At 41.1% G+C, this 24,501-nt stretch overlaps 1 protein-coding gene across 1 annotated transcript in view; it reads right to left on the bottom strand.

Annotated features, from left to right (window-relative positions):
• Positions 1-3,776: 3,776 nt before the first annotated feature.
• The window catches only part of DUSP22 (dual specificity phosphatase 22), a gene marked incomplete at its 5' end in the record, with an annotated part of 35,615 nt that continues 14,890 nt past the window's right edge, over positions 3,777-24,501 (bottom strand). The window contains 4 exons of the mRNA XM_010145691.1: positions 3,777-4,636; positions 7,438-7,609; positions 9,111-9,185; positions 14,481-14,530. Coding sequence (XP_010143993.1) covers positions 4,451-4,636; positions 7,438-7,609; positions 9,111-9,185; positions 14,481-14,530 — 483 coding nt within the window. The remainder of the gene's footprint in view (positions 4,637-7,437; positions 7,610-9,110; positions 9,186-14,480; positions 14,531-24,501) is intronic.

Here is a 24,501-nt window from a genome sequence, read left to right as displayed (position 1 = left end):
CAGACATCCACACCTTCCCAGCAGTCTGTAAACTAACAAGTGCTGGGGAGGGAGGAGAGGGCAAAAATAAAAGACCCAAACCCCACCGCGCCTAAGCACCTGACTTTGCCTTCATGATGAGGGAGTCCCAGTGCAAGAACAGTTCAGCCTTCAGCAACAACTGAAGTGGCCATGAGATCTGGCTACTTAGGCATGACTGAGTATACTTTCAGATTGGTGGGGTTTGGGGGTTTTGATTTTTTTTTTTTTAATTGTTTGAATGCCAGAATTACCTTCTTCGTAAAGGTAGTGTCAGACTAGAAATTCAGTGTGGGAATCTAAAATCTGTGGGAATTTAAATGGGGCTTTTCCCCCCCTAAAGTTGAAATTTTTTCCCCCGAGAATCATCATCTGCCACTTACATCAACTTCCTCTGACAAACCACTGCTGAGAGCCTTGAGACTTGGCAGTCAGTAAACGAGCTAAATTTTACAGCTAATTAAGCCCTAAACCTATGCTATGGAAAATAGAGTATTTCAAAAGAATAAAAATTTGGATTCACCACATACCCTGTCACAATGATGGACCGGCAACAGTAAGTGAGAGAGCGACATGTAACGTTCTCTGTGGGACTACTGTCAATGCAGATTCTTGAACTCACCTGGGAGAACTGGGGGAAGAGACAGGAAGTTTCAAGGAGTCTGTGTGCAGGAGAAGTAATCAAAGTAATCTAAGTAATTCAAGTAATCTAAGTACCAAAATGAGTTAAGTCTTGTACTCTTACTGTACCTGCAGGGATACAAGCAGTGCACAGAAGTCTTCAAGGCACTGTTACTGATTTCAAGAAACACACAAGCAGATCAGGTGTTAACACTTAGTTTTATTTATAAAAAAATTGTAGAATGTATTAAATACAAACATTTGGAAAAAGCAATCAAGGCTTTGCTAAGATGCCCAGGAAGAGGAAGACAGAGAATCAAGAAGCTTATCAGGTTTAGTTTTTAAACTAGCTGAAGTCATTACTGTAATTTTTCACTGACTTCTTTATAGGCAGTGGCCATTAGAGCAACCAATGTTATTACTGTCCTTTTTAAAAAAGAGATACGATTTGCCATATCTTCCCACTCTACCACAAAATGTAAGAAGGAAGCAACTCTTTTCAGGTTAAAAATCAGGGTAATAAATACCGAAGCATTTACCCATTACCTACATTGTGTAACACTAAACATTTGCTTATAATCACATATGGATATCAAGTTTAGCAAAAAAAAAATCTATTATACATTTCAAACCCAGATATCCAACAGGTGTTACAAACTTTATACATTTTACAGTGAACATCAGAATGAGGACAGTGTTTTGAAGCACAGAAACAAAATAACTGAATGCATCACCTACACTATAAAGGCTAACTACTAAGAGGTGGACTGGCGTCTAGTCATGTTCCAGATAGCTGGAAAGTCCTACAAACTGCCACTGAAAGGCTGGAAGACAAATCATGTCATGTTCTCAGTCTGGGTTCGCTCCTCTCCCTTCTAAGCGGCCAAAGGCGAGAACTGTAGCTACTCTCTCTTCTGCACCTTGTAGTAAGAAAGTGAACTATCATTCTGCTCTCTGCATGGACAAACCAGATTCAAGTTTTCTTAGACTGCTGCTGCTCTTTTACCACTCTTAAATGCAGTGTGCACAGCACATGCAGACCACTAAACAATATGTAAAAGGAACAGACTACAGAAAATACCTCTTCTGTCTTTTAAAAAGAGAGAAGCACTTCCACTTGCTGACAATACGGCACTCCCTCCGTCTTCCTGCTTTACCCTGTATCTGCTTTTGAGTTGCAGCATAATGCACATTGACGGGGCTATATGGCTCTAAAGCTAAATTCAGTTCTAAAAAAATCCTATTTGTGGGACTGACTCTTTGGGGATAACCAAACTATTAAAAAATCCACTACACGATAACCTTTGACACATGAACATTAACAAACGTCTCCCGTTCTGCCCTGTATTCATTGAACAGAAAAAAGAATTGCCAACTTACCCGCACTCACAGGGTTACTACCACAAGGATGTGGTAGTAACCACATGCCGAAAGTGTTACGGGATTCATAATGTTGGCAGTCAGCTACAGGGTGGGCTGGCTGGATACCTGCAAGAGCACAGGCAGAATGCTTCTGACAGAGCTGCCCTCTGCGGACGGGCTGAAGTCACACTACATATCCTCCTACGAGCAGAGGGTTGAACAAACACACCATCATCCACGTGTCAGACCCTGTTACCAAGGAAAGCATTTTCCAATTACCCCATCCACCCTCAGAGTGCAGAGGGGACCGCCCCGCACTGCTGTGCTGGAATTCCTAAACAGCCAGTTATTTGCAGATCAACATCTTCAAGAAGAGCTATTTCTACCAGGCAAACACAGAGCAGCTGCTGGACATACCAAACAGTGGTAGTGGTTTATTTAGCTACAAGCTTGAAAACAAAGTCAATTCCAGCACCTTTCCCAAATCCGACAGCATCCCTTACTGCAACACAGCCGTCATTATCCTGCTCTCGCTGTGTTCGGTACACTTAAAGTACTTAGTGCAATAAGAACCCTGATGCAAGCTTGGACTCAGATGAAACAGGCCAGTTTTGTCCCATTCCCTTTTTTCCTTTTTGGCAACTATTGATTTGCAAGATCCATGCTTCACAAGTCATAACATATTTTTTTGAAGATACTTACCAACGGGTATTTATCATCCAGAGCTTACTTGACCCTATCCATGGAAGCCTTGCTCCCATCCAGAGAATTCCCTGCCACCCAAAGCAAGCAGGAAATCACATGAAGAGGAATTTTGTGACAGGATGAGAGGTCAGAGTATCAAAGAAACTGAAAGAGACAACAGTCTCTTCAGTACACTGACTGCTTCCCACTCAGTGCTCAGCTTTCAGCATTATATACACTACATTTAAATGAGGGGTTTGGTTTTGTTTTTCTATCCTGGCTGTTTGGGAGGTATAATCTTCAAGAAAAACAGACCTTTCACCCTCTAAGTCAAAGACAAGAAGCCATGATCTTGGCATCAGTGCCACCCCCCGTTACGTGATCAAATCAATACACTGCCCAGCATCCCTGGTGACATGTTTGAAATTACGCTTCTAGAAAACACTTGAGTCAGGCAATGGCTCCATCCCAGAAGCACACAACGTTACTGAGAGCAGAGTATGGCCCCTAGTTTTAACCTAGTTTAAAATATTTTTTACAAATGCACTCCTACAAATCTGATTACAACAAAATATAGAGTGGTTTTAAATGGCAGAAAGTTGAATTCTAACAACTCAATTTTTAAACCAGTGAAAATATGGACAATTTTAAAAGAAAACAGTAAACTTCTCAAATACGGCCATTTATGAAGTATATATGCACATACATGCTCTCACACACACACACTTACTTCACTCAGTGTCAGATTAAGATTACACAAGGCAATTTTCAAGGTTGCATTTACAACCACAATGACAAGAACAGCGTTTCTGAGGTAGCTGAAGTCAAAGAGCAAACCACAGCACAAGCTAAGAAACAGGTGCTTGCACTCACACCGAGCCCCCTCTTTGGAGACACGTTATCATGTGCGCAGGGGCATGTATTGAAGAGGCACGTGTTCCACACGGAATGAAGTTCAGCGGCACTGGAGACCTGATAAACTGTTCTCCAGAGAAGCTTATGTTAGGAGACCAGATGCACAATCAAGGGACCACGGCTTAAATCACTGCACACCAGCTGAGCTGTGGTAACAGTCTCGGTGCTCTTGGTCTGCAGCAGTTCTACCGACAGCTCTGTCTCACGTGCACTGAAGCAAGTATAACGGTGGCAGTTGAAGATGTTATTACTCAGAGCTGTCTGTCCCACTTCTCTCCTAGATGCTACTGTTGGTAGGAAGGTACATGTACCCGCATCTCACCTGCTCCAGTCTGCAGCCTAGCATTCAAGTTCAAGCCCAGCTCCACAGCATTACTTGCCAATGGACTGTGAACAGGAGCAGCAGAGACACAGACCTGAGTCCCCTTCTTCAGGTGCAATAACATCTTTGCCACATTGATAGGGCAGAGATGTCAAACTGCCACAGCTGGAATCACCAGACTTAATCTCTTGGAGCCCTTTGCTAGCGTGCAACAAAAGGAGTTGAGCTAACCTCACAGCAAATGCCAGGCAATGCGGGCACAAGGGGATGACAGCTGCGGCTGGCTGACAAACTGGCTCAGCCACAGTAACTGGATCATGCCTCTGAACATACAGAGAGCTTGATCCTGCCCAAATTATAAAACTGTGTGAAATACACTCATACACACACACGAAATGCAGTATTTTCATCAAGAGGCTTTTACAAATCAACTGTTTGTATGATTACTGCTGAGAGTCTTGAAGATGGGATGGCAATTATGGTAAGATGTTTTTCAAAAGTAGAAAGAAAAAAATCAACCTCCTATGGTTAGGTCTCTGTTGTGTAGTTGCTGTACGAGAGAGATGGCACAGATGAGAAGTTGTTATTCCACTGCCTTCCTCCAGTACTCTGCTGCAACTCTGCCTGCTCTTTGTATTTGCTCAGAAGATTTTTGGCTTCTTGCAGATCCTGAGAAGAGTTTTCCCCGTATTCTTCTTTCAGCCACTGCCTGAACTGCAAAAATTCAATATACAATATGATGAAACATTAACATGAGACTGATGCAGAAGTAGCACTCTCTCCTGTCCTACAGGATGTCAAGAGCCTTTAAGATTAGAAGTAGTTTAAAGAAAAGTACTCCAAATATTGCATGTCCTTCAATAGTAGCACTGAATACACAGGCACATTTGAAGTCACTGAGATCCCTTACATCCTTAAAATTACACATTTGCGTAACAGCTTGGCTGACTGGAGTAACGGGGAGTAAGGAACATCCACTGGGCAAGGACATCATGGCCTTAAAAAGCACCCTCTTCCTGTTGTATTTATAAGCAATAAGACGAATTAGCATGGAAGTAAATATAATCAGCCATCTTGCTCAAGTCACAGCAGGCTGCAAGAAGGTTGAGAACCAGAAAGTGAACCACTCACATGGTTTTTTCATCCTGAGCCCACAAACACCAGTAGTAAACAATGTACTGTAGGTATCAGGAAAGGTATCGTCCAAGAATAAAAAGTCCAGGAGATTTAAAAGCCATATATGTTACTGACATGAATGAATGAATATGGTACGTTGTTACAGATGCAGCAAGCCCAGCGAAGGTCAGTCCAGCTCTGCATCCAGATATAAATGCTGAGGAAAGAACCAGACAATGGCAAGGCAATAATGCTGGGACTTTTTCTCTGGTCATTTCCTCAGCTTCCAGCAGTTGTCAGGTCAGGTGCTGAGACAGTACCTTTGTGTTTGATAGCACCAAATGAATTTTTCTACCATGAGATCGCTTTCTGAATTCATAATTTTTTACCACAAGATATTTGGATGCCAACAAGCTCCCTAAGTACATATTGCACAAAACCCACTCTTTTTTCTTGATTGGGACCTGCTAATTGATAGCTCCATCTCACATTACAGAGAAGAGTGGAAATCACACCTGCTCACTTTCTCTATTCCACTCAGTATCATAGACCTTCATCACATCCTTCTCTGTCATTTCTTTGCCAGTTAAAGAATTTGAGTACACTTAGTCATTCCTGATAATCTTGTTGCTCTTCTCTGTAGAAGTAGCAAGCAGACACAGACACCAACTGTTCTGTTCCAGTGGGGATAATACTCAATTTTCAAGCCTTAACTTTCATAGCTTTATTCTGTTTGGGGCTCATGGATAGTTTCATCCATCATTTTCTAGGACACAGGAAGACAAGACCTCAGCATAGTTATTCCCTCCTATTTCTAAAAGTCTGTAGGGCCCTAAGTCAAATCTGAAGCCTCAGGCTACCACGTGGAAGTTTGGAATTGGTGTACAGCATGTTGTGACCTTAGTGACTAAACCCTGTTCCTGTAAGACCAAGATCTAAAGGACCCCAATTCCAGAAACCTCAGGGGATACCACCCTACAGCACCACAGCAAAACGCCCATGCTGCTGAAATCAGAAAGAGGTTCACGCCCTTGGCAGATGGCATTATTCCACTGAAATCAGGTGTGTAAACAGACACCTGCTAAGGATGTGGTTGCTGTTAAGAGACAGTAGGAAACTAGAGCCCAGCCAGTGACTACAGGTGGATATTTCTTTTTGCAACCTACTGCCTCCCCCTCAGTGAAAAAAGGGCAGAATGTGCTGTCCATGGCAGATGAAAAAAGACAGACGTTACTGTCTTTATCAGGCTATTTGCATATAGCCTTAATTGTCATTGCTGTTAGCCCAGACCAATTAGAGTAGAAATGACTGTAAGGGAGGAAGGAGACAAGTCTGGAAAGTCCCCCTCTGACTTTTGTCTCTTAAAAATCAGTTACTCTACCATTTACACTAGTTCCAAACGACCCAGGAAGCATTCAGTTAAGTATTAAAAAACACAAATATTTACAGTTGCAAACTGCACCATGCAAAACAAGTGGTAATTTCTAAACTGAGCTTTCTACAGCAGAATGACAGGGATGGAATTAAAAAAACAAAACATCTTTTGCCTCATGTTTTGTTTTCCGATTTTGGTTTGCCTCTGTTGTTGTTACTGATTTTTATTAAGCACAATCGGCATAAAACCCCAGAAAACAGCAACGTGCTGAGCAATGGAAAATGGAGGGGATGGCCAGAGTGGGTTGTTAACATAAGTGGAAGTCACCCATCACCCACGGGGAGCAGATCTTTTGCGTGGGATGGTTCTTTTTAGGGGTAAGAAACTAACTTGTTTTATGAAAACCACTTTCAAGTCTTACTCTTCCCTCAGTTCTCCTAGTCCTAACAAAGCCTTCTAAGGCTAAGAAGAAAAAAAAAAAGGTCAGATCTAAGACTGTTCTACACATCAGAAAATTTATAAGGGCTCAGCCACAGAAAGTGGGGAGAACATGCAAGTCATAATGAAAACTTAGTTTAAACCCTGGATAGCAAAGGATTATGATTTCTTTCCTGCTTACAATCCCAAATGAATGAGTTGGGGGGAAAACACACTATTTTTATGCAACCAGTATGTACAGGTAGGCCTTTCTGCTGTGTTCTAAGCACCTCACTCTTCAGTTTTTATCCCTCTAAAGGTCTTAGTCTTGTATTGTGTCTTAGCACACATGAAACAATCACTGGATTGAAAGCACCGCTGAGCACAAGGTGTTTAAATGTTATGCTTCATCTCTTCTCCCACCCAGCATTCCCCAACACCTTCAAGTTCTATTTGCACCTCTGCAGTGGAGCTAGCTTGGCAAGAAGCCACTCCCTCAAAGCAAAAACAGGGGTCAGATAAAACACCGAGGCCTCAAATAATAAGTAACCACGACCTGAGACTTGGGGTTGTGTTTTGCAGCTCTTCTGTCTGTAGGTTCATTTACCTGATCAACATCATGTTTTTCAAAGTCTTGTAGCTGCCTCTGGAAGCCCATGTTAGGATTGGCACAGGATCTCGCTGCACGGACAACAGACAGTGCATCTTCCCAGCCAAAGTCTGTGATGGTCATGATGTAGGCAACCACTAATGTCACACTCCTGGAGACACCTGCAAGGCTGCATGAAAAAGGAGGAGCAATGAATTGAAGCAGTGCTCTACTTCATCTATCACAGTTAAAAGTATCGCTTCCCAACATCACAGCAGACTGCCGTGTTGCTTACCACCAGGAAGAAATATTACGATATTTGAGTTAAAGTGTTTTGGTGCTGCTTTTTGAAATTCATCAGGACAAATCTGAAAGTGGGTTCTTAGTGGTAATTCATGTAAGACCGAAAAGGAAGAAGTAAGTACTAAGTCTTCGCAAAACCAGGGATAGGGCACACATTCTAAGTTAGATTTGGGGGTTGATAAGCTACAAATGTTACCCACTTTCTTCTGCCTGCACAGATCAGAACAGTGAAATAACACCGTTGCCTCTCTACCATGAAAAAAGGCTTCTCATGGGGCCAAAATGAGCTTTAACCAAACTGTTAAGAGTACTAATGCCTGGTTGCTTGAGCTCTTCTCCTTTCTGCTATCCAGGTACTATGCAACTTCAACCCTCAGGACTCCAGTTTCCCCCATAGGACATGCTGAGATAAAGTAAGAATCATTCACTATTACTGGTTTGACAGTGCTGGACAAAAAAACTCCAAACTGTTACTATTGTCAGCATAAAGAATGTGTCTGAGTTACATTTGTACCAGACTCCTCCACTTAGTGTTTTGGGAACATTTTATGCTTTTGAAATGCTTCACAAATTTAAGCATGAGTTTTTTAAAACTCTATCAGAATTCAGACAAATTATCCATGTTTTACATACATGGGAGAGACTGACCAAATGACTTACGTACAGTGCTATCATGAGTCAGTAACAAACTGAGGATTTATGCTCAGGGCCCGTTCAAAGAGTTCAAATCATGAGATGACTCTGATTCAAGATATAGACTCAGATATGTCACTTGGACATATAGCACGAAGGCTACAACCAATAGCAGAGAGCAAGGAAAAACCCAAGGTGGGATTTCCTTTTATGTTCTCTAGAGTTCCAGGAGCATCTCTCCAATAAGAGACTTGCTATTAACAAATGCAACATTTGAATGCTTCAGCAGGTTTAAGGAAAAAAGAGAGAGGAAAAAAAAAAATCTATGTTCTGAAGAAAATATTTTTAAACACCTCTGAAGTCACCAAAATAGCTGCTACAGAAGCAAAATTTTTAGTGTTATAGAAAGCATATTCAGAAATAGTAATTAAAATAATGGTAAATAAAGAATACATCTCTAGTCAATACACCTGTAGTCAAATCAATCCTACAAAAAGGTTTGTTAAGAGAAGGTCAAGAAGCATTTTTTGGGCTCCTCTTGTCTCCAGGCAGCTGCCCACCCCAGTGACTCAAGAGTCCTAGCACAGCTTTAATAGCACTTGCAAATCTTCTGGGGCTCTTCAAATAAATGGGCATTTCAGTCCAAGAGGATTTTGCTGTTAAATGGAGATGAAAACCAACTTATTAAAAATGATGAAGATCCAAATCAAGGTCGAGAACCCCTACGAAGTTTTTCTAGCGAGTGGTATACATACCAATGAACTAGGCAGCCTTCACCTCTAAGCCGGCACTCATGGATAAATTTGATGCTCTCTCTGAAATGCCTTGCCCTGAAAACAGAAGCAGAAGGAAAATAAAGAAAGTGCTCTATTTAGTAAAATCACCACTTAGAAAGAGAGAAATGTCTCCAAAAGCTCACTTAACACTGTTTCTAGAATTTAGAACTGAATACAGGTCTTACAAAGTGAAAGTCAGAGTCTGCCAATGAAATGAAATACTCACTGGCATAGTTATTCCCCACTCTACCTGAAGAAGGAACTGGTATCTTAGGTACTACAGTGTGATAAACATTAACAAACACTTTATTCTGATGACTGTCAAGTCTGTATTTCAGTTTGTGTTTTATTCCTCTTTAAACTAGTAACTTGACCTCACACATCCTTGTGCATGCTCTGATGACAGATGAAACTCAGCACAACTACATGAGTGGTTCTCAGGTATATAGTCTCTCACAAAGAGGCTTCCACTACATGCCTCCCAGACTGACACTTAACTTTGACTCCAACTCCTCCTTCAAACTATACGATAGGACTTTCTTCTTTGCAACATGGAATCTCCCTGGCTTCTTCAGTTCCTTCCAATCTCCTCCTCTCAGACTGCAGTACCTGCTCTGCCTGCCCTTATTCAGGCAGGGTGTCAGCCAACCCCTGCCTACAAGCCTACCTTTTTTAAAGCAGTGGAGGGGGAAATGCGGAGAAGACTCAATTTACAAACCTTAAGGTTTGTACTTTCATCATCCTTTACACCTGCCTCTTCATTTTAAGTGGATCAAGTCTGAAGGAAAGTGACTGGGCAGCTGTTATCATCTTGGTAACTCTGCATCATTGCATCCCATTCCCAAGCTGCTCACCCTGCCTCTGCCTTTCAGACTGCAAAGCCTTTGGGGCTGCCTGCAATATATCACAGGTGCAAGCAGCGCCCCTGTAGTTCAACAGAGCTGGAGTTCACTGTGGCCTTTGAATGTTCTCGCAATTTAAACTCACAAGCGGTAGCAATGTGTGCCACACAGAGGAAAGAGCTTCTTAAGGGGCATCAGTACCAGGTTTACTGGCAAAGACAAACCTGAAAGCATAGTGCGCTCAACAGCCATGAAACACAACGTCCTGTATTCAAGATGTTTCCCCTCTCAGGGTGAATATTATACCACAAGGGTAAAAGAGAAAACCTCAGCCCAGCGCTAGCAGCCACACAAAAATCAGGAATACCCACATAAAAGGAAGCTTCCCTTCCTGCCCAGCAGTGCAGCTGCTGCTACTATAAACACTCCAGACCTGTTGGGGGAGGACAACAGTGATGCAATAAAGTGACAGTGGCTATGGAACTTGCAAAGGCAAAGATGTCTAAGCTAAAATATCAAAAAAGAGGGATCCCAAAGCCCTGGACTCCCTTCTCCAAAGCAGTTCTTGCTTCACCGGATACAAGAAGAACACAGTCCTCTGACTTGAGTGACCTAATTGGAAAATCTCAAGGCACGATGCAATCCCAAGCTTCAGAATGGTCTGTCAGCTCAGGATTTTATGTTTCTCAAGAAACCGATCAAGCACATGGGATAAGCGAAGAAGAGGGACAAAGCCTTACAAATGCACTTCTACTCAGACTGTCATTCCAAAACATTTTCTCTAGCTGAGTTCTAACAGATCATGGTGCTCAGGTCTGCCTGGGGGGCACAAGCAGCTTCATGTAAATGAACTCAGAGAACAAATGTGATGTTGGGCTGGGCGAGCAAGAAGTGTTGCTGTTGTGCAATGCAGGAGCACTTCTCCAAGGCTGAACAGAATCAGTCAGTTGAAACTTGGTTAGGGCTGGATTGACAACGTCCCAATCTTCTCGTACACCCATCTTTTCTTTGTCTCTGGAAAATCTGGCCAACAGCACAGCTCCAAGCACCAGTGAATTCACTTCAATGGTCTATCACAAGTTTTGGTTAAACACTTCAGTGCTTTGGTTTGAAAATATCTGTGAATGAGCATAACACCTTTGCAAGACACTAAATATAGTTAACAGTGAACTCCATTTACTCTGTTTTATTCATCCTTCCTTATTGCTGACAGTCTGCTGAAATGCTGTCAAGTCTAAGTGTTTACAGGCATTCATGAAAATGAGAAGAGAATTAGCCAAGCTTAGAATGAGTGCTGCTCTGTAGGACCGTGGCCCCTCCTCAGCTTGAGTCAGAGAAAAGGAGAAATGTACTCCTCCACTATGGTGTCAGTGTCTCTGCTGGCTCCAGCAGAGACAGTTGCCTAAACTTGTTTTCAAAGTTACGGTACAAGCCATATTTACATGAGAACTAAGACTGAGGACCAGTTAGCTGTGTGGTAAGTGCCAGACAGTGAAAAATGTCAAGCCTTACAGTAGCCGCAAAACCGTTGATGATAATCTGCAATAGGAAAGCGCTTGACAAATGTGTTGATTTGCAGCCTATTTGTTGGACTGAACAGTTACTTCAAGACAATTTATTACATGATATCTGGCTTTTAAATCTCCCAGCTTAAAGCTGGGTCCTAAACTGTATCATCTTCACAGTGGGAAAATACCACAGGAAGAACCACCAGTACAGTGTCCCCACCAGCATGTTGTAAAAGTTATCTAAACTTACACATTAGCAAGCTGGACAACCCAAAACCAGGCTGAGGGCAGAGTTATGATACCAGATCTACACATTCATTCTGCTAGTCAGACTTCTGTAAATATTATAAAGGTTAAAAAGAAAGCATCCAAATCAGATAGGAAGAAGCATCTTGATGTTTCTTTCCTTTGGCAACGTAAATGCATCTAATGTGAGGCTAAATTTCTTCGTAGGTTATCTGGCTTTTATATTATCACCACTAACAGCCTGACCATCGGAGGTTAGTTCCTTAGAAACACATAGCCTAAGACAATTAGCTGGAATAGGACAGGAAGAGAAGATTTGATTTCTATAGAACTAACTTCTTAGCAACAGGTTCTATTGAAGACAGCATTTCTGGAGAAGTGAATGGCCCAAGGTAAAATTCTCACAGTCCAGGGAAAACACTCATTTAACACCTAGGAACACATCAAGTTTCAAAAGCAACTGCTTGATTTCTCTGTTTGGTAAGGGCAGAACATGGGAGTAGAAACAAGCTTTTGAGACACTTTTGTGAACACCCACATGTTAACAGGGAAACCCCTGCTGTATTTCCCTGGCAATCCATCTCTCTGAGGAAGTGCGCTCCACTAAACTAGCTTACTAGGAGTAAATGTGCATTACACGCAAAAGAAAGAAGTTTGCCTCACAAAAATGGAGCTGAACGGAATTAAGAGCTCACAGTCCCAAAATTCAGTGGGTAAAGGCTTTCAGTTGGACTTTATCAACCTGGCAGCAGCAGCAAAGCTTCTGCAAACCTGCTGTTGGGAGAGACAGACTAGACAGCGGTGTCTACCTGGTCAGTTGTGCCTGTCATCCATTGCTAAGGAAACACAGTGACCTGCAATAGCGATGCTGCTTTGTGTTTCCTGTTGAAAGAAGAGGGTAGGTACACAAAAATGTTGCAGAGGGACCAATTCCCTTTCCTGTTGCCCAGTTATCCCTCCCTCTGCAGAGGGCATAGGCAGTACGGTTAACCATTCCTAGGTAAGACTGTGTCAAATCCACGTAGGCTGAACAAAGACAGTTTACTCCGGCTTTCAGAAGACTGTACATGCAAAGCAAGCAACGTTGCTATTTGTGAGCATCATGATTCGATTTTACTTGAAGATCTGGGGTGCACAGAGCAAAAAAGAAAAATCAGTTACTCATCAAGTTTTATTTTAAGTGATAAAATGTATCAGTATTAGAAGTAATGACGTCCGCTTGCAACCACCTGATACCAAGGCAAGTATTTTAGTTGCCTGCAGTGTAACAGAAACAATACTCATGCAAATATTGTATCTTCTTACTGAAGCTTTAAGGGCTTTGGTACTGCGCCAAAGAGACAGCTCAAGTGCCGGAGGTGGTTTTTCAATATAACTCCTTGATATTTAACAGCGAAGGAGGGTCTGAATTGCACATTGATTAACGTTCATCACAAATGCCATCCTTTCTAATTCCATTTCCAACTGATCCAGATCTCTATTAACAAAGGAAGTAGATTTGCAAAATGTTCTCAGAAATGCTACAGATCTCAGAATACCAACAATCAATTAAGATGACATGTGAATGTTTCCCTCTAATCTTGTACTTTTTTTCCTTCCCAAAAGGATTTTTTTAACATGTATTTATATTAAGACCACAAAAGCTGTCCTTGACAAAGACAGTTAACTGTCTGCCTTCTCATAGATGTGCCTTGGAATTTAGGGGTTTAGGGTGTTTATTATTGGGGAGTGGGGTGGGTGTTTTTTTTCTCCTTTCCCCTAAAATCAAAACAGAAATGCAGAATGCAGAGGCAAATCACCACACATCAAATGCCACACTGGAATCTTTCTAGGGTATGAGAAACACAATGTCTAAAAATATCCTCTGAAAGCATGAGCCGGAATATTGCTGTGATGTGAGAGAAAAGCAGTGTTGTATTTCCTTCCGTACCTACCAGGGCTTTTTCAACTACACGTTTCTCTATAAAGCTTGGTAGCAGGATGTGGCTGAAACCCCCCTCACCTCTCCTCAACATAAACAGTAAGCTCTAGAAGAAAGAGTTGGTCACCATCCAAGTTCTCTTACAAAACCTGTTTTGATTTCTCTTTGGAATCAAGACTTGCTATGTTCAATGGTTCAAAACATTAAAACCAAGGGCAAGTCAATTAGCATTTCACGAACATCAGCAGAGATGAGAAAGAGCGAGGCTGGGACATCCTAGTTTCAGTACTGATATCCTCAAGGCAAGAGTCACAACAGGGCAGAAACTCCCTGCTCTGCCAGCTTACTACTAAGAACAGCAAGGCCTTCTGAAGCAGGTTGAAGAAGTCCAGAGCAGACAGCTGCAAGGATAGTTTGCACACTGCAAGGAATTTATTTCAACACTTGGATGCTCTGGGCTTCATACCTCTTTCAAATATTTTCTTTTTATTATTGGTTGGAGACAGCACTAAAAAACAAACAGCCAAGCAAAAAGATTGACAAAATCAGTGACTAAACGAGGAGCAGACTCACTAAGGAATTCCTGAAGTTTAAGGCCACAAATGAAGTGTGATTACATACTGACCCTCCTAAAAACCCTGACACAAAAAAGCAGGGTCTGAACCAAAATGGCTGGAATAAAATGTTACTGTGTTTTCCTAATGGCTTAAAAGCCACGTTTGTATAATATCTGTGAGACGTCAGAACGAGATCTTTCAGCTCGTTGTAAAACACGCATGGTGGTACCAAGGGAATTCTGAGAGGTTGTGATTTATTTTTAAAGGAAACTTACAAGTTCTGCGAGGGTGAGTCAGCAGCAGGTATGCACAGATACTTCACTCCCTGTGTAAAGAAGCAAAAAAGAATGAGAAGAAAATATCCTGGTTAAATACATTTATGTACCACCGCTCAAGTCCTGCTCTAGAGTGGTGCAATCTTACTGACTTTGAGGAAGACACACCGTTATTCAGACAAGCAGAGATTATCTCTATGCAGCCTGATTTTAAGACACGGTTTTCACATCTGCTTTGGTGGTAAGACACCGACACATAGCTCAGTCATGCTTATCCCAAGGCCCAATAGCAGGCTCTTTAAAATAGAAACATCTTTACTAAAAAGGTGTAAACCTCCTTCCCAAAAATCTCATTCTTACATTTCTAAATGTAAAACTAAGTTGCATCTTTTCCTGCCTTTCCCTTTCTCTGAACATATGCCACAACCTAAAATTGTGATGAGCAATTTTTTTTGATCCCATGGAATCTTTTTTCTTTACCTGGCTGATATGCCAAACAAAATGCATTTCAGAGAAGAAAGGTGTTTGTGGGATGGGTTTTTTCATGGTTTTGGGGAATTTCAAGAAGGACACCCGTAAATCTCATACTCTTCCACAAAGTCAGCCTCACTTACTTAGTCAGCTATCATAATAAGCTACAAGATCAATTAGGGAAGTTAGATAACTATTTCTGATGCATTAAAAATGTTACTGGGTATATTTAAAACAACGCTATAATAATACACTACTGCTTTGCATTGTTGATGCTCTTTTTATGTTATTTTCAAAGCTTGTTTTGCTCCTATGACTTAAGAGAAAGAACGCTTCTGAAGGCATATTTAGCTAACTTCTGAAATAGTGCTTCCAAGAATACAAGTTGCAGCGCAGACACGCAAAAACTAAACCAGTTGCTGAAGTCCTTTGACTTCTCTCAGATGCAGAGTTATGTATTTTTCAGATGTACTTGTAAAGATAAGGATTCACAGCAAAAGGTCCACCATAAAACACATCTTAGTTTGTCTCTCTAACAATGCAAACCCCTGTAATAATCTGGACGTTCAACATCACACATGGAAAGCCACACTTTTATTTGTAAGAGATACTTTGCCAACAAGGTGAAACACAACATGTATCTACCAGGCATTTCATCTGTCAGCTGTGGTGGGGGCTGAAAATTTCGTTACTCAGCTACAGTGGCTACCTAAGGCAGCACATCCTCCAATACCACATTTGTTTTGCTGACTCAGAAACCCCTCTTTATTTCCCCTATGCGCTCTGTTACTTCACTTGCCATCTCACAGCCTTTTATAAGAGTTCCTGACCTCTCGCACCCTGATACACTATCATGCTAACCTCTGCAAGATGCATGAACTTCACCACTATGTCAGAAAGGAAGTGGTAATACCTCATCCCCATCTCTCCACCACCACTTACACTTGACACCAGCCATTTTCCCAACTCAACAGAACCCCATGTCATCTTCACAGCCACACAGATTTGAGAGCTGCCCTGTCCCCACCATGCTTTACCAGATGCCCTCACTCTGACAGGCCATCTCCAGTGTGCCATAACCAGAGCAAAGGTGCTACAGTCTACAGCCTTCTCGTTTAGGGAATGCAGAGTCAGAGCAGGGAAGGCTCTGCAGATGGTGCTAAGCATGGAGATGGAGACGTGGCAGTGCCTTATGAGGGAGAGGGCACCATCAGAACAACACCAAGCCAGGGACAACACATGACATTTTGCTTGAGAGCTGCAAAATGCAGCTGAGGGGAGAGAGAATGAGAATGAAGTCAGTTTGCAAACCAAAGCAGCTTGCTGCTGGAGGCAACAGCATTAAAAAGTAACAGCCCCTCCTGCCTCCTGTGGGAAGCCAGGGTGGCTCCGCAGCTGTAAGCTGATCCACAAAACCTTGCACAGATACATTCATTTAGAAAGATGAGGTAGCAGTAATACATATATTGATACATTGCTAAGCCAAGGATGATAATTACATTGTGACAGATTAATTACGATAATAAGCATCTTCCATGATGCATCTGAGACATTTATCTCAGACACTAGTATCTCTTCAAGTGAGTCACTCCAGTAGAACAAGGGCCTGTGACCTGAAAGTAAATTTACATGCTATTCTTTCCCTCACACCTCTAGACAACTCCATGCCACTAATTCTGCACCATCAAGGGAAAAAAATAGGAAGAAAACTGACGGTAAGTGATGGGTTAACTCCAGAGTACAGTATATGCCAGAAGGTTCGCTCTTCCAACATGCGCTGATGCAAATTGTTCCACAGATTTCAGAAGCTATGGCACTTGCTGAATGCTTTTCACAGGCTGAGCACAGAGGGGCTTTCAGATCATGTTCAGTTTAAAAGCAGAAGTAGCACCAGCACGAGTTTAAGACCCACAATGTTCTTTTTTTTGTCATGGCTGGCTAGTTCCCACTACCGCAAGCAAGCATGAAACTAGCCAATGAGAGACCACACATGGTACCGAATGGCTCATCCAGAGCCAGATCCTGGAGGTCTTCAGCACTTACAACTTCCAGTGAAGCCCACAGCACACTTTTTACTACTGTCCTCACAAATGCTCAACATCAGTCTATTTGCCTTCTTAGTATGGCTTCAGACAGGAGACAGTTAAAGTTACTGGAATTTGGTATTGTGACAGATGTATGTCCCTCGTACAGTGTTTTTGGAAGGCTGTGGTGATGGACTCCTCCCTGTGAGGAAATAATCACACACTCAACTCAGAAATAGTTAGAGGTGAGATTTCAAAAGTACTGCGCAGTGGCCTAACCTGAGTCCCACAAAAATCAACAGTGAAACTCTCAGTGACTTCGACCCAAACACGGTTTGGTCAGAGTTAGTAACTCCTGAAGATCCCACCCTACCATTAAGTTTTGTTTCTCTTAGTTGAAATAATAATGATAATAATAGAGTTAAATATGATTCATTGTAATTGGACACCTGAAATATGACACAAGAGTGTCTGGGGCAGGTACTCATAAATGAGACGCGGGGGATTTTCTGCTAGTTCATGTGTTGATTGTTGAAATTAGGTTTTCCTCACATACGCTGGATAGACTTTGTTTTTTAAACACACTGACAATAGGAAGATACTTAATTAACTGAACCTTTCTGTTTGTGACTTTTTTTAAAAAAAACTACCCAGGATCATACTACTATTTGTATATTTGTGCCCCAAGTCACTGTTGTCCTTCCTGTACACATATCCTGCAGAGAGCATCTAAGAAGTGTGCCAAAGGAACCTTTCACAGCAAACCAGGTTATGCCAACTGAACAAAAAACAAAACCTACAACATTTTAAATGGGGCACTAGCACACAAACAGAGAGACATCAGCCGTTCGTTTGCCATTCTGAAGCGGCAAAACCTAAGATGCAAGAAGGCAACAATCACTGAAACAGCAACTAAAACAGAGCAACAATCTTTTGATTTAGCTTAAAGAGTCAGGCAGGCCAGCTCCTAGTGAACATTTCAACAAGCTCCAGATCAATACTTAGTCTGGAGTGTCATTACATGAATTTCCATCTGGCTGGAGATGCAATACCCAAACTTGAACCAAAATAGCATATTAATAAAGATGGGAAGATGAATACAAATTTGATGTCAAGCATATGGAAGTCTTTATTACATTAATTTATTTTTAAATTAACTCTGTTTTGTTCCCTAGAAGTGACAATTCTCTGAAAACTATTCAGTGGAAGAAGGACAGAACAACTAAAAACGTACTGTACCACTTCACTACATACACTAAATTGGGCGCCAGTGTAGCTATTCATCCCAAACCACTGGATTTGTTCAAAGCAAAGAGAAAGGCTTGCAATTATAAAAAACAATGATAAAAGAAATGTTATTTTGAATCCTATATGAAGTAATACAACCACTTTATTTATTGAACACTGCTGCTAATAGTTACTTAAACATTTCTTCAGCTGACAGCTGTTAGTCACATCTTACCTCTCCAAACAAGCTTTTTCCCAGACTGCCCATTAAAAAAGAAAAAAGGCAATCCAACTTTTTAAATTAGTCATGTGTATTCTATACACACAGAATGTGCTCACAAACGCAAGCTCCTAGGTCCATCTGATGCTGAACACAGCTTTTTTCTGCTCATTTTGATTCACTACTTTTTACTTGTTACTTTTAAATCGTTGCTCACTTTCCTTTCTCCATCAATCACCTTTACCACCAAACACCCCTACCCTCCACCACATGCACTACTCAATACTTTTTCCTTACTATTCACACGATGATCCTAACTTGATGCCCCCATCAAATAAAAGCAGCATTCCCATTTCTTTTAGTGTATTTGGTGTATTGTATAAAGATTACCCCCCAAAAAAGCAGAAAAATTAAATATAATTTACTTTTCTGTTTTCTGTTTCAGGAGAGTAACCACCAAAACTAGATTTCTGTCTCTCTTAGGCCCTGAAACTAAGTGCTACAGTTAAACCGATACAGTGAGAGCTAACAAAACTAGAGCGAGTATTCGGATTTCAAGTTTGTCAAAGTTGAAACAAGCGAGAGTTAAGTAAAATTTCTAAAATTCACTGTTATTTAAGAAACAATGACAACACTTGCACAATTTAATCACAGATTCTAGAACTAAGTGAAACTCTGCTGCAGTGAATACTGAGAAACTAAAACCAAAAAAGTTAAGGCACACACATCTACATGCAGAGGATTTACACTACAGTTAATAAGATATTCATGGAATGGCAGTGATTTTCAAATTCCTCATTATTTTAGAGATCAATCTACTAATAGTGGAAACTGGAGAGTGATCTCACATTTGGAAATGTCAGTAAGACTGTAGAACACACCTTCCTAACACCAGTAGCTTTTAAAAAGGATAATTTTATCTTTGTTATTAAATCCAGTATTTCACAAAGTCCTCAGGAAATGTGGCAGCCCTGTTTAAGGAACACTGTTTCCATTCTACCTACTCATAATCTATTTAAAGACCTCCAGCTTCATTTTAACTCAACTTGTAAAAACTGGCACTTGGGTTTTTTCAGTAGAACATGTAGAATTTTGCAGTAGCAAAACGACACATCTACCAGTGCTGCCTGTCAGACAACCGGTCAGTGACTGAGAACAGGACCTCTAAAGAACATGCACAAATTGAATTGAACAATACCAAGAACAATTTCAACTCTGAACAGATAAGGTGCGAAGACAAATGCAGCACCTATACAGATGTTTGCTCCTTTGTAATGAACAAGATGTTCTGAATGTTCACTAAGAATGATGCTCAGTTTGATTACACCCTGAATCATACCAGCATACAGTTTTTAACCAATGAAAGAAAACTGCCCAGCAATTTTTATATAAACTGAGTACTCTAGCAAGACAGCACGCATGAGAACAGGAGAAAGGACTAGCAGTGGTACTCATTGTTTCACCTTTAGCGGAGTTTCCAAGTAATGTTTTTCACAAATGTTCTTCGTAACGCTGTCCTCTACCACTGCTGTATATATATTTCTGAGGTTCTACTTAGCACTGGAAACCTGAATCTAGAACTTCAGATGTCAAAAGCCAAGGAGAGGGGAAAAAGAACCTCAGATTACAAAATTTCTGTCCAAGGGCCAGGGGTGGGAGGAAAGGGTTGAAAAGAGTTTAAAAAGAGCAGAATTGTATTTTTGGCATTAAACCTCTCTATTTAAATTTATGTAAAGATACCATCAACGACTTCCAAGAAATTTTTTTTAAACCTAACCCTCTAAATTTAAATTTGTGAACCCAGATGCAAATAGAAAACCTCCAGCACCTGGCAAGTTCTTTCAGGTTAGTCAAAAACCATGTGTTAATTTGAGTCGTCACAACAACAGATGAGAGCAGGAGGACTTATTTTTGTTTAGGGGCATTTCAGCAAAAAAGCTAAAGTGGGAAGCAGCCAGCACAAAGCTTCCTTAAGCCAAACCAGCAAGAGGTTACCAAGGGTTTTGTCCAGTAATGCACCAAACTGAACCTGCTAAACTGAAAACCGTTCAACCGTCTGTTTGTCCTTTCAGTTACTTTCTGTAGCAATCATCATCAGTGCTGATTTTATTAATGACTCATAGAAAATACATTCGTGTTTCAGGAAAAAAAACCCAACCATTAATTGACTTTAGTGAACACCACACTCAGGCTTGGTTTTGAAAAGTACTATAAATGAAATCGTAATTACATAAAGAATATGAAAGTGAGAAGAATATGAAAGCGGGATGCTCATGCAATAGAACTTGTACATTTTGTGTTATCCTGAAAAATATAATAGTTTTTAGAAGTCATGGGGGGGGTTGAACCATTTTTTTCACAGCTTTCTTAGGAAGTACAGACTTTAAGCATCTGCATCATTAAGGCTGGAATATGCCAATCACAAAGTGTCCTGTTAAAGACTTCCTTCCCCATCTCTATCACCCTTTCTAAAATTACAAGGAGGAAATGTTGATGTTAAGGATTTTTCTTTATTTGCACAAAGAACTGCATATATTATTTCTAATTCTAACCCTGAATTCCAATTCTAACCTGCTCATCTGAAGGAATGCAGAGTGAGAGAAAACACTAATGAGTTTATACTAAATTGGGGTTTATGTCCTTTAGAACACCAAGAATATTTACAGGACTACATACTTCATCTGAGAGGAAGGACCTTGTTAGTTTCCCTTGACTAGATGATGTATTCAAGCCCCCAGGCATGTCAGGGCATGTCTAACATCTGAGCACTACCTATCACACTTGGTTCCTGAACCCTCAAGAGGATCTCCGAGTACTACAACAGAACAGTATCTCCCACCGGCCTCTTTTTCGGGGAATGCTGGAGCGTGATGGCTACACCTCTGGAATATGCTCACTCTTTATCTACATCATCTCCTCTGCACAGAGCAGATCTGAGCACGTGCTCTGTTCAGGTCAATAGTGCATCCAAGCAATGAGAAACACCAGGCATTTACTGGCCTAAACTTCTCTCATGCAAACAGCCCGCCACCGAAAGCTTGAGACGGTCCTCATCCTCTCCTCCCTGCCATCTGCCACTACAGGCATGTGCTTCCCTGGACACAGCTAGTGCGTGCTGAGCAATTCAAACAGTGATCTAATTCCCTCCATCACCACAGCCTCTGCCGAGGGCACCTCATGATGAAGGCCCAGCCCGACCCATTTTAAAAGTCAGAAGTCTTTGTAGAAGTCTCTTGGAGGCTTTTTAGTGGGCCACCAATGTCATTTTTGAAAAATTAGTCAGCGCTCCCACCTTCACCAGCAGAGCCAATGCCAGGCAAGGCATTACTTCAAACTAGAGAGAATCATCTGGTGCTGCTACATCTGAAAGAAAAATGGTAGCAATTTTGCTCAGCATGGTCTTCTGAAACATTTAATGAGGGGAAACCCTTACCATGAAAAGGCAGTGAAACATCGTAGAAGAAAGTTGAGTTTTTTATTAGAAGAAGCCCTTGTACACTCCCTCTTGATGGCAGCACAAAGGCTGAAAATTGACAGCTTCCAACACTGGTGCTATAGACAGAAACACAACAGTGACTTGGCTAAATTATTAATTTGCAGAGCTGATCTTCAGACAACAGTAATGACCTTGTGATACGATATTAGCAACTCTGATTTTGAAGATGTCTTGCCATCTCCCTCTTTAATAGTTCCTGTAAGTCTTTGGGCTTGATATCAAAGACAGCACAGCCTGTGCAGAGAACATGTTGCACAGCCATACCCAGCAGGGACTTCTCTCACCATGTCAGCAGGAGGCAATTTTCATATACGGCCTTATATACGAATGGCCTCCTACAGCTCAAGCCTTCTGCGTGCTATCCAACATCATAACATGGTTTTAATACACTGGCGGTTCTCACTTGCTGTGCAGCATCTGTTCAGAATTAGCATATGGTTTTTAAAAAAAGTGGGGCTGATTAGTGTCCCAGTATTTCCGTATTTAGTTATTTTGCATTGAGCAGTGATATGTTTCTGAGTCCAGACAAATGCTTTCTAGACTGGTGTCTGTGTGAGGATATTCCTTCAGATTACAGAACCAAAGAAGAAAGCACTAAGGCAGCTTTTGGCACTTTCAGTTATCAGCTGGGGGAGCTGGAGACACAACACAAGAATTGTTTCTTTTGCTTTAGCACAGGGTAATCCCTGTTACACACACACACACACACACAAAATGCAATCCAGAATGTGCGACCATGAGAGAAAGAAGTTTCCACAAACTGGCAATGGAAAGAATTAGAAAACTAAAAGGAGATGAGACTATTCCCCTTCAAAGCTTCAGTAAAAGCTCCCCAGTAGTAAACCGCATCCCGTTAAGTGCGAACAGCAGATCCAGCAGGTTTCTATAGCAAAAAACAAAATAGCTGCAAAAATACTATCCACAAATACATCAAGCAGATTACTTGCATTGTGACAGAGCTGCCAATTCGGTTCCTCTATAGCTTACTTTGCTTTCCTTTTCTAAAAAACTCTACACGTATAGACTACAGATCATCTGTAAATGTGCAAGACCGTCATGCCCAACAGCTAAAACCACAATAAGATTTACAACATCCAGCAAGGCTTAAAAGTATGAAACGAGATTCCAGATCTTAATGCAAGCTGATACGAATGCACTATCTGGACTAGGTCTGCAGGCTACGACCATCTGATTTTACAAACGTGTCTCATTTTTTGATAGGTATTAAGTCACTTAGCTCTTCACTTCCCTCCAAAGGTCTGGATTTACCAGCTGTACTCCCTTTTTAATTCATAAACCTGATCTAGCACTTCCTCTCGTGATTTCTCCAGCTGCCGCTTCCTCATTCTTAACACCTTATAAAACAGGTATAGCACTGCATTCAGCTGAGGTGAAACCGCGGCAGAGAATTTAAACAACTTCTCCATAGCATCCTTAATTTTCTACAACTTCTATTCCTCACACCTTCCGGTTCTGTTCCAGTTACAGCATCTTTTTGTTGCCTGCATTCTATTAATGCATTTGACTGTTGACTCAAGGAGTATGAAACATCAGCACAGATTTTTTTTTTAACCATGCTCTTCCCTTTCAGTTCAGCTTCATAGATACTGAGTATTTGAAATCCTATTTCTACTCTGATTAAAATTTTAATATTTGCAAGAAAAACCTTAAATTCTTTGAGATGATCTGGTCTGTGAAGTTTTTTTTTTTCCCAAAGGTAATTTCAAAGTTCATTTCAGTTGTGCTAGCTGCACAAGCTAATGGACCAGATAAGAAAGATGCTTAGTTCCATCTGCAATTAGCCCTTCTCTACCACCCCAGCCTCCCACTCACCTATCATATCAACACTTATTTAGGCCGTCATCAATTCAGCAAAAAGGGGAGGAAAACCACTGCTCTGGAGATAGTATGTACCAGATTAAGATGATATTGCTTATGGCATCAGAAAACAAAGAGAAAAAAAAAGAATAAATAACTGCCCTTTGGGGGTGCTTTGGTTAAATGAATGAGGGGAAAAAAGCATGACCTATTAAGCTTATGTTTTAAGAAAATTAAAGAAGAGTGGATGTTTCACAGGCATCACAGAGGATTTTCTCAGCAACCAGAAGACATTATTGCAATATTAAAAATACTCCATACAGTGTTTTAAGATCACTTTTTTTGTTTGGAGAAGAAATCCCACTAATGGTAAGACCTGAAACAGAACCATCTGGTACATGAGTATCACAGGAACAAACTGGCTATTCACATAAAATGGAGATGCTTAAAACTTATAAGACAGCTTTGGTATTGAGCAGAGAGATGGCAATACCCCCCAACGCCCAAAACTGTGCATGTTTTGTTGGGATTTTATTTAGTTATGCTTCATCCAAATTACTTAATTGAAACTATTACATATGCTGATACACTCTTTTCTCATCTGAAAAAACCCCGCCACATTAAAAGTAAACCAAAAACTATTCTGTAGCAACAGAAAATAAAGAAAGAAAACTGACATGCATACAGAAGCCACACACATGCAAAAGCACGTGTGCAATTTGTCATAAACAGAGTGAACAACAGAAAGCTTTCATAGAGAGCAGT

The sequence above is a fragment of the Buceros rhinoceros genome, unplaced genomic scaffold (genome assembly GCF_000710305.1).
Source record: "Buceros rhinoceros silvestris isolate BGI_N320 unplaced genomic scaffold, ASM71030v1 scaffold6521, whole genome shotgun sequence".
Taxonomy (NCBI): Eukaryota; Metazoa; Chordata; class Aves; order Bucerotiformes; family Bucerotidae; genus Buceros; species Buceros rhinoceros.
Note: the sequence above shows the minus strand (reverse complement) of the source record. Positions and strands in the feature narration are given on the sequence as shown.